Raw genomic sequence first — 18,352 nt, 5'->3', positions numbered from 1 at the left:
AGCTGCAGGCACCCCAGCTGCCTTCAGAAAGCACCCAACACTTACACCACCAGCCTCACCCCTTAACCTGCTGAATGAAACCCAAGGGCACACCGAAAGACCCCCAGCAGCCACATGCACACCTCTAATCCCAGCGGCTCAGGAACCTAAGGCAGGAGGATCACGAGTTCAAATCCAGCCTTAGCAAAAAGCAAAGTGCTAAGCAACTCAGTGAGACCCTGCCTCTAACTACAAAACACGGCTAGGGACGTGGCTCAGTGGTTGAGTGCCCCTGAGTTCAATCCCTGGTACTCCCCCCCCCCACAAAAAAGACCCTCTACAGTGTACACCTGGAAGCCTCTCTCTTCACCTATCTGAAACCTCTAGGCCCCCCAAGACTCCCCAACAAACTCAGACTGGGGTTCAGGGTATGGCCAGCTCAACCTCTCCACATCCTGGTTAAACCCACCAAATTAAGACAACTTCCCATCCTCACTCCTAGAAAAATAAATCTGAAATAATCTTGGGAAGGACCAACCCCTGAATGCCATGGCAAAGGGGCAAAAAATCTCCACCTTTCCAAAAAGAACAGTTGAATAACAAAAACTGTTATTAGCCCTGGACACGCGCCACGCAGCCGGCTTCACGAGCTGCCCAGCTTGCCTGGGCAAGTCCTCCCGAGACGCCCGCCGACGAGCCAGTTAGAACATCAAACATGACGCTCTTGGCACCGAACACCCGGACTCAAGGCACAGGAGAGAATCTTTCTTTTTCGTTTTAAAAACCTTGAGAAATCCCATTTCCCTCCTTTTTGTCACAAAAGGAATTGACACTTCTGACCACTTCCTCTGGTTTTTAGGGCCCCATCATCCACTCTCGAGTAAGTTATTTCTGTCACTCAGCCCAGTGTCTTGACCCTCACGCCCCTGAACACTTGGCCACCGTCCTCACCGTGAGCTGGACAAGGAGCACCACACATCAGCAGCTCGATCCACTCTTGGCTTTGGAGGGCAGACGCTCATGGGTTTAGCCATAATTCTGCGGGCAGCGCACGCTCAGACCTCACGCCCTATGATAGGGGTGACCACTGTTCCACATCCCCATCGGCTCTGGGCTCCCTCCTGGGCACCTCCCATGATGGGGTCCAAGAACGGTTGCGAATTCAGAGAAAGCCTGAGCATACAGTGGGAAGCCAGCACTTCATGGGGGAAAGAACATGTACCAGAAGCGGTTCTGGAAGGAAGTGCTCTTCAGAGGAAGCAGAGAAGCCTGGGGAGAAGCCCAGAGCTGTAACGTAAGGGGACAGGCAGGGCTTTGGGCCACGCTGGAGGCTGCATCCTTGGCCAAGAGCTAGGTCTGTGCAGAGCCCTGGAGCGAGCAGCTGCCACAGGGGCCCACTGGACCCCAACACCTGGAAGCAAAAGGCAGGATACCCTTGCCAAGGGCTCTTTCCCACCCGTGAGGGCAAGGGCAGCTCACAGGGCAGAAGAGGAGCCAGGCAGATGTCTGATCTCGCACGTGTGCACACACAGGCATGCCCGCACCCTCATACACACATTCACACACACTCTCTCCAGATCCTCGCCTTTAAGCCTCTGTGGCTCTGGCAGAGTGCCAACTCTGCTAATTGCATCAGACCCACCTTTCACCCCTCCCCACCTGCTGCAATTAGCCCTGATTCTCAGCTTCCTGCTGCTGGGGGTGAAGGCTGAGGCTGCAGCTCCCTCCTCCCAACTCCAACCCCGGAAGTGCTGGTTTCAGCGGTGCCTGTAGCAACCCAGGCCCTTCCTCTGGGGCTACAGGCTGTTGAGAACTTCAGCAGAGGGGGAACCTGAGCAGAGGGCCCACCCACACCCAGCCCCACACATGTGGCTTCTGGCTTAAGATCCAGCCCTCCCCACTGTGGTGAGGGTCCCCAACTCTCCCAGGACAGTGGGTCCCACCCAGGGTAAACCATCTCCCTGCACCCATTCTAGAGACTTGGCGTTGTAGAAAAAAGTTTCTCCAAGCAGCCAACGACCCAGCTGACGTGCAGTTTTCTGGGCCATCTTACACTGCGAGTCTGTTTCCTAAGCTGTAAAATGGGGCCAGCAGCTTCCTCCTAAGGACGTAGGAAGAAGTGAGGGCAGGCAAGGATGCAACTGACAGTGTCACATCTTGCAGAAACAAATCCTGCCTCCCAGGAGGTCTGGGAATGATGCAAACCACCACGGGTCCTTGGCCCCTGTTTGCTCCACCCCTGGCCATCAGCTGGACCACTGAGCTCATAAAATAGGTGCTAGGATGCCGGGCCTGTGGCACATGCCAGTGACTTGACTTGGGAGGCTGAGGCAGGAGGATGGCAACTTCAAGACCAGCCTCAGCAATTAAGCAAGACCCTGTCTCAAAAATAAAAGAATTAATTAATTTTAAAAGGTTGGGGATATAGTGCAATGGTAAAAGTGCCCCTGAGTTTCATCCCTAGTATCCCCCCCCCAAAAAAAAACCAAGCACTAGGGTCTGACAAGGCAGAGCAGGAAGAAGACACCTTTTGTCAAGGGTGGAAAAGGGACTTGTCTCTTCGGCTCCTGCCTCTACCCAGGTCCCATGAGGCCCCAAATCCCCAGGCCCTCCCAAGGCCGGCCCCTTCTCCACATCATTGCCTTTTAAAACTTCTTCTGGGCTGGGGGTGTAGCTCAATGGGGGAGTACTTGGCAGCATGTCAGAGGTCCTAGGTTCGGCCCCCAGAACCGAATGAATGAATGAGTGAGTTAACAAAATTCTCAAGGACTCTGGGATCCAGCAGTCGAGATGCACTAGCTGGCACTCAGCGCCTTGCCTCTGGTGGTCTCATCCTCCAGCCCCCCACAGACCCCCAACCTCCAGGCTGCTTCACATCCCTAAAGCTTTCCGATGCCACTCCACTCCAAGGGACACCCCCTCCAGTCTGGCCCCCTCAAGGTGCAGGTCAGCATCACCCTCAAGAGAAAGCTCTCCAGGGTCCTTGGCCCTTTCCGAGATGGGATGCCACACACGAGTCACAGCTGTCAGTTTGCCTGGCCCGTCTCCAACCTCACAGGACGGAGCACCCCAGACCTGGAGGGCAGCCTTCGGAACCAGGAGAGACAGGAAGAAAAGAACCAGGAGGTGCAGCCAGTCACACCCCCCAGAGCTTCCGCACCCTGCATTTTATCACTCTGCACACACCAGTGAGGGAATGGGGCCCGCAGACCTAGCCTCCCAGGTCACTTCCCCATGGCTCTCTAAAAACTTTAAACAGACTACACGGAAGCCACAGAAGAGCCTATCTGTTGTGTCCATGGGCAGACAAGGGGCCACTGCCCACACGGGACAGAACCCAGGCCTGGGGCTGGACCGCCCAGCACAGCCAGGTCCTGACCACCTGTGTCTCCACCCTCCAGCAGCCCTGCTACAGAGATCCCAGAACAGTGTCCAGGGCTCCCTCCCTCAAAGGAGGTTCACCCAAGTTGGCAAAAATCCAACTGGGGTGTAGCTCAAGGGCAGAGCACTTGCCTAGCGTGCAGGCTGCCCCAGATTCACAAAAACAAAACAAAACAAAAAGAAACAAATCAAGAAATACCTCAGGTCCTGGGGCTGGGGCAGGACAGGAACAACAGAGAACACTCATCTTAACAAATGCCCCTCAACCCTGCAGGGGCCAGCGGCAACCCGCCCAGAAAGAGAAAAGGCAAACAGAAAGGCGCAGGGGCAAGGAGGGGCAGAGGGCCTCCAAGCCCGCACGCCCTCTGACCCGGGAGCTCCCAGCCAGGGGTTCACCCCGGAAACAAAAGCACTGGCGGGGACACTGTGTGCCCTGGTGTGCCCGGCCATGTTCGCGGTGGCACTGTCTGTAACTCGGAAACAGAATCAACTCGTACAGATGAGAATGGAACAGCCACATGAAAAATACCACGCAGACACTGAAATTCACATTATAGAAGGACACTTAACAGCAGGGAGGTAAAAGGGGGCTGGAGACGCTGAGTGCTGAGACCACCCTCGGGAACACGTGCCCCCCAGGAGGAAAAGGCGGGAGGATGAAAGCTAACCAGGGTACCCCTCTCAGCCAGAGAGTGGATTTAATTTCCTTCACATGTCCTAAGCTTCAGTAAGAAAACATCTGTATCATCAGAAACACCATCTTTAATTTCCTCAGAACGGTGACACAAGCCACAAAATCAAGGCGAGGTCCTCCTCAGTAACCTTTGCCACCAGAGAGGAGAAGGCCACTTCCCCTCTGCCAACTCATCACTCTGCATTATTCCTGAAGCTGGTTCTGCCCGGGCGGCAGCAGGGCTCCTGGACTAGGTCCCCCTACCAGTCCCCGGCTCACAGCAGCCAGGGAGCACACGCCTAAAACCCTCCCCGCACAGCGTTCCCACCAACAATGTCAAGGCACACTTCCTTCCATTCTTCCTCTTGACAAAGGTCTTCAAACTGAGCGCACACATTTCCCAAGACAAGCCTCATCTGTGGCAGTCGCCCGTGCGTACCGACTGGACTGGCAAGGAAGGCCGGCCAACGTCAAAACCACGGCTGGTGGGGGGCATCAAAGCAGCCCACTACCATTTATGGAAGTTTGTCTAAAGTCACATAAAGCAGGGCTGGAGTGTGGCTCGGGGTGTGGCCCTGGATTCGGCCCTGGGTTCCCTCCCAGCTCTACAGGAAAACAAAATCACCCAAAGCAAAGCACGATCCATGTGCGCGTGTAAACGTGTGCAAACACAGGCACAGACAGCAACAGCATAACACGTGAACTGGACGCAACGACAGGAGGAGGAGTCAGAGGGTGGTGCCCAGAACTGGGCATGGTGGGGGGACACCGGGCGAGGGGTGGGTTCCTGACTGGCTCTGCTCTCAAGTGAAGCCACGTTAAGGTAATTATTCGAGGTTCTGAGGGGAACAACCTACACTTAGAAAAAGGTCAGATGAAAACGCACAGCTGAGCATGGAGAGAGCAAGCCGGGCGGGGCAGCCAGATGTCCAGCCAGCCTGCCCTCCCTCAAGGACTCTCATCCCCAGTCCTGCCTGATGCTTGTCCTGGAGCTGCTACCTCCCCCCACACACACACACCTGCCTGGCCAGCTTCAGAAAGCTCCCTCTCGCTCTTTCTGTTACTGCGGCGCGAGCAACCATGAGCAGCAAAGTCTCTGGCGACACCCTGTACGAGGCGGTGCGGGAAGTCCTGCACGGGAACCATCGCAAGTTTCTGGAAATGGTGGAGCTGCAGATCAGCTTGAAGAACTATGATCCCCAGAAGGACAGTGCTTCTCGGGCACCGTCAGGCTTAAGTCCACTCCGGCCCCAAGTTCTCTGTGTGCGTCCTGGGAGACCAGCAGCACTGTGACGAGGCCAAGGCTGTGGATATCCCCCACATGGACATGGAGGCACTGAAGAAGCTCAACAAGAATAAGAAGCTGGCCAAGAAGTATGATGCCTTTTTGGCCTCAGAGTCTTTGATAAAGCAGATTCCACGAATCCTGGGTCCAGGCCTAAATAAGGCTGGTAAATTCCCTTCCCTGCTGACACACAATGAAAACATGGTGGCCAAAGTTGATGAGGTGAAATCCACAATCAAGTTTCAGATGAAGAAGGTGCTATGTCTGGCTGTTGCTGTTGGTCATGTGAAGATGACAGATGATGAGCCTGTGTACAACATCCACCTGGCTGTCAACTTCCTGGTGTCATTGCTCAAGAAGAATTGGCAGAATGTCTGGGCTTTGTCCATCAAGAGCACCATGGGCAAGCCCCAGCGCCTGTATTAAGGCACATCTTAATAAATCCTAGTGCTACCATCCCTTAAAAAAAAAAGAAAGCTCCCTCTGGTCCCCTTCCTTTCCCTCCCCTCCTCAGATGGCTGGTGGGACCGGGCCTTCCCATCCAGGAACCAGGAGATGTGTAGGTGACGGAGAAGAGTCCCCTGGAGAATTGAGCTCCCTCTGCCACAGGAGGTTGGGCTAGAAGTGACTGAGACTCATTAGAAATGCTCTGACCAGGTGTGGGGGTGCTTATCACCTGGGGCTTGATAAAAACAGACTCCTGACCTCCGCGGCAGGTGTGAGGCCTAAAGACCTGCACTTCTAACAAGGCCCCCGGCTAGCTGGAACCACCGCTCTAGCCCACTGAGCAGCTGTCCTGTCTAGCAGCTAGGGAGCATTCAAAAATGCAAATTCCAGAGCCCTGACCCCAGCAGAGCCCAGGGCAGCAGGTCAGGAGGAGGAGTGAGACTGGGCTTATTGGTGGTCCTCAGGGTCCCAGCCACACTGTCCTACACCCCAGAAAAACGGCAAGAGCCCTTTGTTTCAGCAGACTGTCAGAGGTCAAGTTCAGCTTTCTTGCAAAAGAAGCCCATGTTCTTCAGGAGAGACCCAATCTTTCCAATGGCCCCTCCTCTACTGGGCTGCAGAAAAGGAAGTAAGAGCAGGGAGTAGAACAGTCTCTTGCAGGACAAGACCCAGGGCAGGTGGCAGAATGTGTCTGCCAAAAAGCTCCCAAAGGTGAGTCCTACCCACTGGGGCAACCTCTCCCCCACCCCACCCATCCCAGGCATTCCACCTTCCACTGGGGAGGCTAAGCGGTCCTCTGGGAAGTGTCTGTGGTATTCCCCTGCGCAGTCAGCCAGGTCAGGGGGACAGGGGAATGGCAGGATATGCAATTGTATATATGGCAGGGCCACAATGACATAAAACAAAAACCATTCACTCGAGAACTGAGAGGAAGCACTAAAAAACGGTCACAGTGATTGTCTCCCAGGAACAGGGGTGGGCTCGGGGGTGGTTTGGATTTCTGGCTACTTATTTTCTAAGCTATTCATAAAGAGGACGTGCAACTTCCACCATGAGAACTGAACTTTATTTTGCCATAAATCGGAAAGAAAAGATACACAGCAGAACACTGTCCACTCTGAACACACAGGGCCCTGAACACGCGCGTCTTGCTGGGTTGGGTTTCTCCAAGCGAGCAGGCTGGGAGGCAGTGACCATTTGGGCTCCCTTTTGCCAACACACACACCAGCCCTACCTTCAAATAGCCACCAGGGCAGAGGGAGGAGAACTGGGGTGCAGGGTCCTCTCTCTCACTTCCCAGTCCTTCTGGGCCCAAGTCTGGACTGGCCTTTGCTTCCTTCATGTGATCATTTCACGTCTTCTGTGGCTCTACACAGCACCAAGAGCAGCAAACTGCCTCTCAAACAGACACTATCTGCCCTGGGTCCAGCCCAGACCTGGACCTCAGAGCAGCTGGCCACCAACAGCATGAGGCCTGCACAGCACCGGTATGGCCTGAGGGCTGCACAAGAGCTGGGCACTCCACACGGTTCTTGAAGGGCTGCGGAAACCCCACCTCTGCCTGAGCACTGCACAGCTGCTGGAGGAGACGCTTCCCCCTACCAGGCACACCTGGGCCAGAGAGCACCTACTAGAGTGTGCCGCTGGCTCTGGCCAGCCCTGCAGCCCCTTCTGTACCCTGACTTCACGTCTCTCTCATGTCCACATCCTGCCCAGCTTTGAGTCATCTGAGAAAAAAAAAATGTTTTTTTTTTTTTTTTGGTACCAGGGATTGAACCCAGGGGCGCTTAACCACCAAGCAAAATCCCCAGCCCTTTCTCATATTTTTGAGAGGCAGGGTCTTGCTGAGTTGCTGAGGCTGGGTTTGAATTCTCAATCCTCCTGCCTCCCAAGTTGCTGGGATTATAGGCATGGGCCACCGAGGCCAGCTCATCTGAAATTTGATAAGCCGCCTTCATCCAAGTAGCCAGAAAATGCTGACAGCATCAGAACAGGATGCTCCTGCACCTCCTGGCTCCAAGAAGCACTCCCGACCTCCCTCCACCCCCCCAGGCTGGACTGGGGTCTCCTCTCCTGAACCTCAGCACCATCTGCTCTCAGGCACCTGGCACAGCACCAGGAGGGACTGCTCCCCACACACAGCACCTGCACACAGGGCCACGCCCCGAGCACCTGCTAGACGCCAGTGCAGCCCCCAGAGCTCTTGCCCCAGATGCCAAGTTACAGGCAACACAACCGCCTTGGCCCAGTGGGCACAGGGAGGCCTTAGCTGCGATGCCCCTGCCTACCGCATGTCTAGCCAGAAGATGGCTCCCACGGAAAAGGAAACAAACCCACTTTGGTTCCCAGAATGAACTCTGGGGCCTCCCCCCTGAGCACCAGTCTCCTCCTCAGTCCTCTGTAACTAAAGGACACACTGGTTTGAAGCTCCCAAGGTGATGCTCAAGGAGCTGAGTGCTAGGAACAGGTCTCAGAGCAGGGCTGGCCCTGGACATGCTGAAACCTGGCATGAATCTGTCAGAGGCTTGTTCTTGAGCTGAGGTTCTCATACCATTCCCCTGGGGTCCTAGGAGGAGAAGAGGCCACTGTGACTGAGCAGAAAGCACTTGGTCCCCCAACCCCCAAGACAACCAGAGTGAATACCCCTTCACCTGGGGCCTCAAGAAAAATCACACAGGGAAGAGAGTTTCATCGCTAAGAAAAGGCTCGAGGACCAGCCTCCCGAGGTCCACGGCTGCAGTCCACTTCCCATCGCTGCCAGTCATGCAGAGATCACGTACTTGGTCACAGGTTCTCGGCTGGCCCTCCGAAGGCTGGGGCAGACCCTCCGTCAGCCTGCCTCACCCCTCAAGCACGCTGATCAGACCCAGGGGCCTCGGGAAACGCCTTCTCCTCCGAAGCCTGGCGCCCCAGCTGGCCACCTGGAGATACACCGGCCCCCCTTCCTGGCCCCTGCACAGCCCAAACGTGGTCCCTTCTCCCCGTCCACCCTTGTATGGCTCCTCTAAGAGTCACAGAGCCAGGCGCACGGACAAAAATCCCCTCCCAGCAAGTTCCCAAGCTGAAGACCGAGGTTCCCTGGGCCTTCACAGTAAGGGGCGCGAACCCACCCACTGCGCTGAGTCAAGCCGGGCAGCAGCTCGCCCTCCACAACGCCCACAGGAGGAGCTCCAGGAGGAGGCCCGCCCTACCTGGTAGTAGGTCTTGATGCTTCTCACCAGGATGGTCAGGTTCTGGATGCGAAGGTTCACGTCGTTGTTGACGTGCCTGTTGATGCGCTGATTGGTTGGCCGGGGGTCTCTGTGGGAAGAAACAGGACAGTGGAAATCGCACCTCCTGGCCCGTGTCACACTTCCTTCCCCAGTCTCGACCACCCTTCAGACCTCTAGTCCCCTGAGCCTCATTAGGCCCTGTTGCCTATGAGGTTGTGACAGTGCAGTTCAAGTCAAATCCTAACTGCCAGGGCCAAGCCAGGACTCTGGGAGAGCCTCCCCTTCCCACTGCCCACCCAGGCATTGGGCCACCGCGGCCCTCATCAGGCTGCTTCCATCCCTACTGTTATTGGCACCATAAGGACAGTCACACGTCAATGCAGACCCACTGTCACACTGTATAAAGATCAATAACCTACGCTGGGCCCAGTGGCACACCCAGTGGCCTGGAATCCCGTCAACATGAGAGGCCGCAGCAGGAAGATCCTAAGTTCAAGGCCAGCCTCACCAACTTAGGGAGACCCTCAGCAACTCAGCAAGACCCTGCCCCTCAAAATAAAATATAAAGAGGGCTGGGCATGCAGCTCAGTGGTAAAGTGCCCTGGGGTTCAATCTCCAGTGCCAAAAATAAATAAAATAAAAACTAAGCAAAGTAAGTTAAATATAAAAAAAAATAAGAAACATGATTATGTCTAGAAACTGATATACCTAGTCTATGGCACTGCACAGTGTACAATGCACCCATGAGAAACGCTAGGAGGCAAGTCACCCCTGTGGGGACCCCCCCAAGAGTCGTTTGTTTTCCAACCTCAGGCAGCGGGGAGATCTGGCCAGGACGGAGCTGGAAGGCTACACCCCGTGATCTGGAATCTCTCCCATCTACATGCAGGGCCTCTGTGTCGGCCAATGGCTCGGTCTAGGGGCCAGATTCAGCGCCCACCTTCCTCAGCTGCCCTGCTTTTCCTGACAAAGGCTTCCCCTCCAGTCCCTGTCCCAAGTCACCTCCAAGGACTGACATCTAACTCGAAGCCCGCCTGTGGGGTTTCATCTGTCATCCACACGCAATGATAAAAGCGCAGGGCCTCCCGGGGGCTGGTGTGGGGAGTCGAGGAAGAGAGTCTCAAGCCGACTGGCTCCTTTAAAGCCAGCAATTAATGGAAAATTGAGGAATAGAAGGGAAAAACCCTACACATCAAAATCATGTCAAATGTCATTGGAAGTACAATGCTTTTTTGTAACACAAGCTGTATAAAGTTCAACCTTTAAGTAAATATTTGACACATACATGGTGCGTCTCGGCAGTGTCCAGAGCCTGCAAACCCTTCACGTGCCGTAACCAGCCATGGACTTATTCAGTCATCCTATATCTGCTAAAACCACCACACTGGGGCAACCAGAAGACCTCTTTCTAATTGTCATTGTCCTGCACAGTGATGGAGTCTGGCCAAGTCATTTACATGTTCCACGTTTCTCCTAGAGCCATTCATTACGGAGAAAATAAAGGTTTACAGTTCCATTGAAATTAATTTAGGAAAAGAGGTGGCATTCAGAATTTAACCACAAAGGCATTTCAGCTACAGAGTGTTCTAGCATTTCAAAATAATTTTCTTCCAGGTGCAATTCTCCTCCCTTGACTGTAGCTACCTTAAGAGATGAGAAGCGATTCCATAGCGACAACACGCTGCTTAACAGAGCAGCGCTCAGAGAGCAAGCAGGGCTTTTACTGCCGTACCGCTACTGCAGTACCAGATCCGTGTAAGGCAGACAGGGCCACCCCAGAGTGCCAGGGCCCAAAGCTCGGCATTCACTGCACAAATCCTCCATGCGGGCAAAGGCACTGTGAGCATCCAGGGCCAGGGACCCAGGTGTCCCTCACATCACATCACGGCTGCCTCAGACCGTCCCTGCTTTCGTTCTCCCCAATTCTGGGAAGAAAGAACTAATTGAAACACCATTCCAAGGAAACCTTGACATTTGCTGTATGACTAATTAGACTAATTACTGTGATCATTAGTACTCCCTCATTTAACTAAAGCTTTCGGGTGAAGAGAGGTTATTAGGAAACAAATGAAGACCAAAGGCTCCACCCTGGTGAAGGAAGCCGGGTTCCACCCACCCAGCACCCCCACAACTCCCACCTCTCTGGGCTGCACAAAGTGGGAGCCAGAGGCACGGACAGATTGCAGTCCAGGCTCCAAGGCCGGCCACAATTCTCTGGGCCTCAGTGTGCTCATCTGCAAAATGGCCACAGGATCCTTCCAGCCCTGAAGGACATCATTCCATGAAGCCACGGCTGGTGGCCAGTCTGGACTGGGCTTCTATGCCAGGAAAATCAGGTCATAGCTACCGCACCACGCCCCCAAAAGCTGCCACTAACTAAGCAGAGATCTTTTACACCACGGCCCCAGGACATAAAAACCCTAGTGCTGCAATAGGACCTCAGAGGACAGGAAAGAGACACATCCGTGGGGCAGCTGGCCCAATGTTGGGGAGTTCCAAGTTCAAGGTGTGGGGCCCCCAGGCCCTCAACTGCATAAAAATTTCTAACTAGAAAAAAGGAAGTCAACTCTAAAAGAGAGTTAGAATTTAGGATTACAGCAACCTTGTCCCCTCCTTAGGGAAAGCCAGTGTTTAAGTTTTGGAAACATTCAAGAGACTTCCCAAATTTAAGCTGAGTCAAAAAACTGTGGGGAGTCAGGTGCAGTGGTGCAGGCCTGTAATCCCAGCGGCTCAGGGAGTTCAAAGCCAGCCTCAGCAACAGCAAGGCACTCAGCAACTCAGTGAGACCCTGTCTCTAAATAAAATACAAAATAGGGCTGGGGATGGGGCTCAGTGATTGAGTACCAAAAAAAACAGTAAGTGGATGTGGGGAAAAAGGCACACTCACACTGCTGGTGGGACTGCAGATTGGTGCAACCAATATGGAAAGCAGTATGGAGATTCCTTGGAAAACTTGGAATGGAACCACCATTTGACCCAACTATCCCACTCCTCAATTTATACCCAAAATACTTAAAAACAGCATAGTATAGTGACGCAGCCACATCAATGTTTACAGCAGCACAAGTCACAATAGCTAAATTGTGGAACCAATCCAGATGCCCTTCAATAGATGAATGGATAAAGAAATTGTGGTATATAAACACAATGGAAGATTACTCAGCATTAAAAGAGAATAAAATCATGGCATTTATAGGTAAATGGATGGAGCTGGAGAATATTCTGCAAAGTGAAGTAAGCCAATCCCAAAAAACAAAGGCCGAATATTTTCTCTGATATGTGGATACTGATCCATACTGGGGATGGGGTTGAGGAGCAGGGGAGGAATGGAGGAACTTTAGATAGGGCAAAGGGGAGGGAGGGGGATGGAGGAGACAGTGGAATGACATGGACATCATTACCCTAAGTACATAAATGAAGACACAAATGATGTGACTCTACTTTGTGAACAACCAGAGACAAGAAAATTTGTGCTCTATATGTGTATTATGAATTGAAATACATTCTGCCGTCATGTGTAACAAATTAAATAAATAAATAAAAATTGTGGGGGCTGGGGTTGTGGCTCAGTGGTAGAGTGCTTGCCTAGTATGTGTGAAGCCCTGGGTTCAATTCTCAACACCACATATAAACAAAACAAAGGTATAAAAAATCGAATTGTTAAAGTTTGGATTGGGCAAAGGGGAGGGGAGGGGAGGGGTCATGGGGCAGGAAAGACGGTGGAATGAGGAGACATCATTACCCTAGGTACAAGTATGACTGCACAAATGGTGTGACTCTACATTGTGTATAACCAGAGAATTGAAATGTTGTGCTCTTATCTGTGTACAACGAATTGAAATGCATTCTGCTGTCATGTATAAGTAGAACCAATTTTTTTAAAAAATTGTTTAAAAAAAAAAGAAGAAGAAACTATGGATTTCCAATAGAGATGTCTGCAGTATATCACAGGTTTAAAAAAAAAAAAAAAAAGAAGATGATGTAGCATGTGCCCATATGCATATAAAAATCAATACACACTTTACACATCTGGGAGGAACCAGAATATTAACACTGCTACTGCTACATCACAAAATTATAGATGATTTTTACTCTGTTCCTCTGTATGCTCCTATTCTCCTACAGTGGACATAAACTTTTTATGTAATTTTTAAGGACTCAAAGCCCTCTTGAAGATTGTTATTTATGTGCTACAACCAAAAAAGGAAATTACTGGGCGGGGATGTAGCTCAGTGGTAGAGCACTTGAGGAGGCCCTGGGCTCCATCCCCAGCACCATGGAAAATAAAAGGGGTGGGAGGATTGCTTACATTCATTCCCAAGAAAAAACCTTTTTGTTCCACCATTTTTGCACAACACAAACTCATTCACTCAACAGGTATTTGCCCTTTTATCCTTGGCTTCTGCATCTGCAAAATGGGAATATGAACTCCTCTGGGAGGCACTGGGGGTGGAAATTAGCCTTTAAATGCTTTTTAGAAGCTGAAGAAACTCCTCATTGGCCTAAGGATGCGTCCAACCTCCGAATAATTAATGTATTACCCTGAATTTTGCAGCTAGCACCAAGAGTCAGAAAGGAACCTGAACAAAGAATTGAATTTACTGCCATCCACGTGGGGGCACAAGCTCCCAGCCTGAGCCCCCAGTTTCCCGCTGCACTAGACATCCAAACCATTGGCACCTCCCCTCATGGCACAGCTGCACAGGGGCATACATGAGCACATGCACACAAACCAAGCTCCCGGCCTCCTGAGGACCACAGTGACTGACATCTGCCGTCGGACATTTATGAATGCATCATCTTATTTACTCCTCCCTAACCTATGATCTACCACCCCTTTATCACTGATCAGGAAACTGAGACTCAGAAGGTTAGAGTAATTTGTCCAACCTAACAAAACCAGTAATGGCAGGATAACGATAAGAATTCATCTGCCGGACGCTAAGGTCAAGGCTCTAAAGCAATTTCCTACAAAAGAATCCAAACCATATCCAAAGTGAATCCATCCTTGCCCACAGAAGGTGCTTACTTAGGACCTAGTCACAGGCTCTCCAGGGCATCCCCTGCCAGGCCACTGAATGTCACACTCTCATTCAGGAACTTTCCTGTACCTGGGCCTCCCCTGAAAGCTGAGCCCATAGGGCTTTCCTGCTTCTAGGTGACACTGATGTCACCAGGAGGACAGGGCCAAGAGACTACTACCACAGCCTTCTAGGGTTGCCAGAGACAATGGCCAGGTGCGGTCACGTGACCCCACCTCTAACCAGCCTCCAGATGGCTCCAGAGTGTTAGGTAACAGCCTCTTATCTGCCACCCCCTGTGCAACCCAGCCAGCAAAACTGCTCTGCCATTTCCTGGGGCCCACCAACTTGGGGGGCATTTATCAGAGCGGACCAGCTCACGGTCTTGGGCTCCCAGCACAGGAGATAAGGCTTACCTGTGCCTTAGCCTGACATTTCTCCACTTGGCAGAGGGAAAACTGAGGCCCTGCTGAAGTACAGAATCGGATGTGGGGCCAGGCTTTCTGCCCAGGTCCAACTTCACTTCAGACCTCATCGGGAGAGAGCTGAGGCCGAGAATCCTACGGCCCTTTAGGGACTGAGAATATGGGGGAAAGGCAGACTGAAACACAAACTCTAATGGGGAGCCTCTGATCTTTTCTGGACTGTAACGGAGCAGGAGCCCTGGGCCCAGAGCTGGCACAGCGTCTCACAAGAGCCAACAACCAGCGCTCCACGGAAGAACTGTACTTCCCAAGTTACAGATGGGAAGTGGAGGCACCAAGTGGCATGTCCCATGTCACACTGCTAGCAGGAAAGAGACCTAGGGTTCAAACCCAGGCTGGCCACCTAGGCTGTCCAATAGTGGGGCATGAGTTCTACTTACTTAACTTCTATGGTCCTGGGGATTGAACCCAGGGCCTTGCCCATGCTAGGCAGATGCTCTACCACTGAGCCCGAGCCTGAGCCCCAGCCCCTATTTCTTAATAAACCACAGTAACTTTTACAGAGTGAAATGGTGTTCTTTTTTTTTTTTTCCCTTGGTAACCAGATCGAACCCAGAGACACTTAACCATTGAGCCACATCCCCAGCCTTATTTTTTATACCGAGATAGAGCCTTGTTAAGTTGCTGGGGCTGGCCTCAAACTTACAATTCTCCTGCTTCAGCCTCCAGAGCTGGGATTACAGGTGAGCGCCACCAGGCCCTACAGCTGTTTTAAGTCGCAGTTTGAGGCATTTAGGAAAGTAAAATGTATTCTAAAGATCACTTCAAACACCCCCCACCCCAAAGGTCCCAATTGGCAACCACTTCCAGACAGACTCTGACCCCTGTTCCCCAAGTAGGACACCTTGTGCTGCTGGGGTCCTGTGCCCACCCACTCTCTCCGCTGTCCTCCTTCTGGAAAGCCTCTCATCCCCTTCCTCACGCCTGATCCAGCTGGAGGGACCCAGGAGAGCTACAAGCACACCAGGTTCCCACTTCCAGAATGATCACCTTGGCTTATCGCAGAGGAAAAAATATCATTGAAAACTGCCAGGGGAGGGGAGCAGCCCTTCAGCCCCATTTAGCCGCAGGCCAAATGCGAACAAGTGATGAGCTGGCATTTCTCAAAGGAATGGTCCAACAGGCTTTCCTGATTTACAAGCAAGTGGTAAACGCTTCAGGAATTCCAAAGGTCAGGGAAGAAAAGAGAAACAGTCCTGGGGCTTTTGTTCTCCCGGGCTGCCAGGGGGGAAAGCTGAATGAAAAGGAGGCGACGCTGCTGGTTTTTTTAAATTAAACAGTCTCAGGCTCACTTGGGTAGGGACAGGTTGAAGTTTGGTCATGACACCAATGAAACCCAGCAATCTGGGGAGTCCAGCAGAATGTGGGGAGGACTGCTGTCCCAGGAAAACTCATTTCATCAAGGTTCTCTGAGAAGCTCAGCCAACACTGACAACAGATGCGTCTTTTTAGAAGCTAATCAAATACTGAAGACCGGTGAGATTAGAAGCACCTTAAAAATATTTTAAGATGGCAGGGTTTCTCCCACAGCATGACACCAAATGACAAGAAAACAAAAGAAACAATGTAACAGGAAAATGTTTTGAACAGACCTTTTTAGGTAGAATCTATTACCTATCTTTTATTTGTATCTTTCTGGATATGCCAAAGCAAACTGTCCATTCTCCTTCGCTGGCCACAAATGAAGCTGATTCCCAGTAGCTACTGGATTTATGCTCAAGTATGACAACGCACTCGTTCATAGGTAAGGAGGTAAGAGTAAGGAGCTGACCCACAGAGAACATCAGGGTGTTTCATTCTGCTTCAAGTGACTGTGAATCACACTGACTCTCAGTTCCAATATGTTCCTTGCAGCTTCTGAGTTAAAAACAGAATGCAGCTGTAGGAGCCAACACCTACATTGTGACAGGCTGTCAATCAAATGCAGACAGGCTCTGAAGAACTCAGCAACAGGAAAGGATGTGGTCAGACATATACACTAGCAAGTCAACTTCTACCAAGACCTTGCTTAAGTCGCATGCTTCCAAACAAACAGTTCCCTGGATCCAACTCCCTGTGCAGCTCCTAACTCTAAATCCATTTCATGCAAAGGGACTTAATCAACTGCACTTGCTCTGGAATCAACTGAAAAAGGAAACCCAAGGGAACTCAGGCAGAGTCCTAACCTAAAGTGAAACTTAATAGTCACACTAGGATGCTCTCAGCCCACCCCTGACACTTCCTGTAACAAGACACTCTCCGTTACAGTTCAGTGCCCCCCAAAAGAAAAGGGGCTTTTTCATTTCATTGCTCAAACCACAGTTAAGTCCTTGAGTTTGAAGTCAATCGCACTATCTACACCTCCTGAATGACAGTCCACTCCAAATTTCCTTCATCCAACAAGCAGCCAGAGCACAGTCCTGGATGGAAGTCTTTACACAACCAAGAAAGCTATAAAAGCGCCCTGTAACACTGTGATATGGGTGTCCCTCCAACAGGCAGCCCCTCCCTAGCCACCTTGCATTCCACATTTACAATCTTAAACTTCTACAGCATCATCCTTCCCCTCTTCTCTGAAGAAGGCAACTTACATTTGCAACATGATTTGGTTCAAAAGGATGCCGTCCACTAAATCCATATACAGACTCAAGTTGTCCTGGTTGCTGCTTCCAAACGAGCCAAAAGTTTTCACCTGCCGGGAGGTGGAAGAGCAGAGAAAAGAGAAAGGCAGGAAGTCACTCAAGGGCACAAAACACCGAACGCTCCTCGGGCAAAGGCGGTTGGGTTGGTGTGGACAGAAGGGGATCACCCACGCCCCTGCACACTTCAGCAGGCACCGAGCCTACCTACTCTTCTCCCAGGGCCTCTGTCCCCTCGCCACTCCGGGCAACGGCGCGAGGCAGGAGGAGGAAAACTTCCTGGGCACTTTTCTCCAGCGTCCGAGAGCGCGGAGGATAAGGGGGGACTTTTCAATAAATTTCTCACGTCTCAGATCCACTGGAAAGCAGTGCGCCCACCCAAGCCTGTTCACGTTCCCACTTGGCGTCCCCCATTCCCCACCCGTCACCGCCACCCACCGGCTGGTCTAGGGGTTCAGAAACCCACCAGGGTATTTTGCGGAGAGCAAGCAGGGTCCGTTTCGGGAAGGACCACTCGGACCCCGTCGGCCCCGGGGCCGCCAGCCCAGCGCCCAGCGGGAACAGGTGTACCCGCTCCGCCCCTGGCCCAGCCGCGAGCGCGCAGCCCAGCGCCCCCGAACTGCAGGACGCCCAACCCCACCCCGGCCGGCGGCCACCTGCTGTGTCCCTTGCGTCCGGGTGGGCACCCCGGCCCGGCAGGAGAGGAGCCAGGGTACCAACAAAGGGGCGGGGAGGCGGCGCACTCACCCAGGTCACCAGCGGGCTCTGTAGGAAGAGCTCCATGAGCTCCGAGACGGTCACGTCCATGCTGAGGCTGCGCCCCCCGGCTCCGCGCCCCGCGTCCGCGTCCCCCGCGCCGCGGCACAAAGCGGCTCCGGCAGCGAGCGGCGGGCGCGGGGCTGCGGCGGCTCGCGCCCGGGAGACAAAGGCGGGGCGCGCGAGCCCACGTTCCGCGGCTCCGGCGGCCCCGCGCCCCGCCCGGGGCTGGGGGAAGGGGAGGGCCCGCCGCTCGGGGAGGAACAATGCGGGCGGCCCCGCCCCTCGGCAGCCCTGGGCGGCCGGCGCGCCGCCTCGCGGTGCCTGCTCCCGAGCCCGGCGCGGGGAGCCTGCGCTGGGCGCCGGCGGCCCGCACGCGCGCGGATTTGGGAGCCCCGGGCCCGGCTCCCCGCACGTGGTCCCCGCCGAGCGCAGCCGTCCCGCGCGTAGGGCCACAGCACGTGGCGCCTCCCTGCGCGCGTGCGCCTGCGGCTG

General features: G+C 53.1%; 1 protein-coding gene and 1 pseudogene across 1 annotated transcript in view; one reads left to right on the top strand and one right to left on the bottom strand.

Moving 5' to 3' along the window:
* Ccdc88c (coiled-coil domain containing 88C) overlaps positions 1–17,990 on the bottom strand; it is a 112,432-nt gene extending 94,442 nt beyond the window's left edge. The window contains exons 1-3 of the mRNA XM_027931604.2: positions 17,849–17,990; positions 17,054–17,154; positions 8,957–9,065 (exon numbers count right to left, since the gene is read on the bottom strand). Coding sequence (XP_027787405.2) covers positions 8,957–9,065; positions 17,054–17,154; positions 17,849–17,908 — 270 coding nt within the window. The 5' untranslated portion in view covers positions 17,909–17,990. The remainder of the gene's footprint in view (positions 1–8,956; positions 9,066–17,053; positions 17,155–17,848) is intronic.
* On the top strand, positions 5,089–5,776 carry LOC114089682 (large ribosomal subunit protein uL1 pseudogene; annotated as a pseudogene).
* Positions 17,991–18,352: the final 362 nt, after the last annotated feature.

The sequence above is a fragment of the Marmota flaviventris genome, chromosome 2, assembly GCF_047511675.1.
Source record: "Marmota flaviventris isolate mMarFla1 chromosome 2, mMarFla1.hap1, whole genome shotgun sequence".
Taxonomy (NCBI): domain Eukaryota; kingdom Metazoa; phylum Chordata; class Mammalia; order Rodentia; family Sciuridae; genus Marmota; species Marmota flaviventris.
Note: the sequence above shows the minus strand (reverse complement) of the source record. Positions and strands in the feature narration are given on the sequence as shown.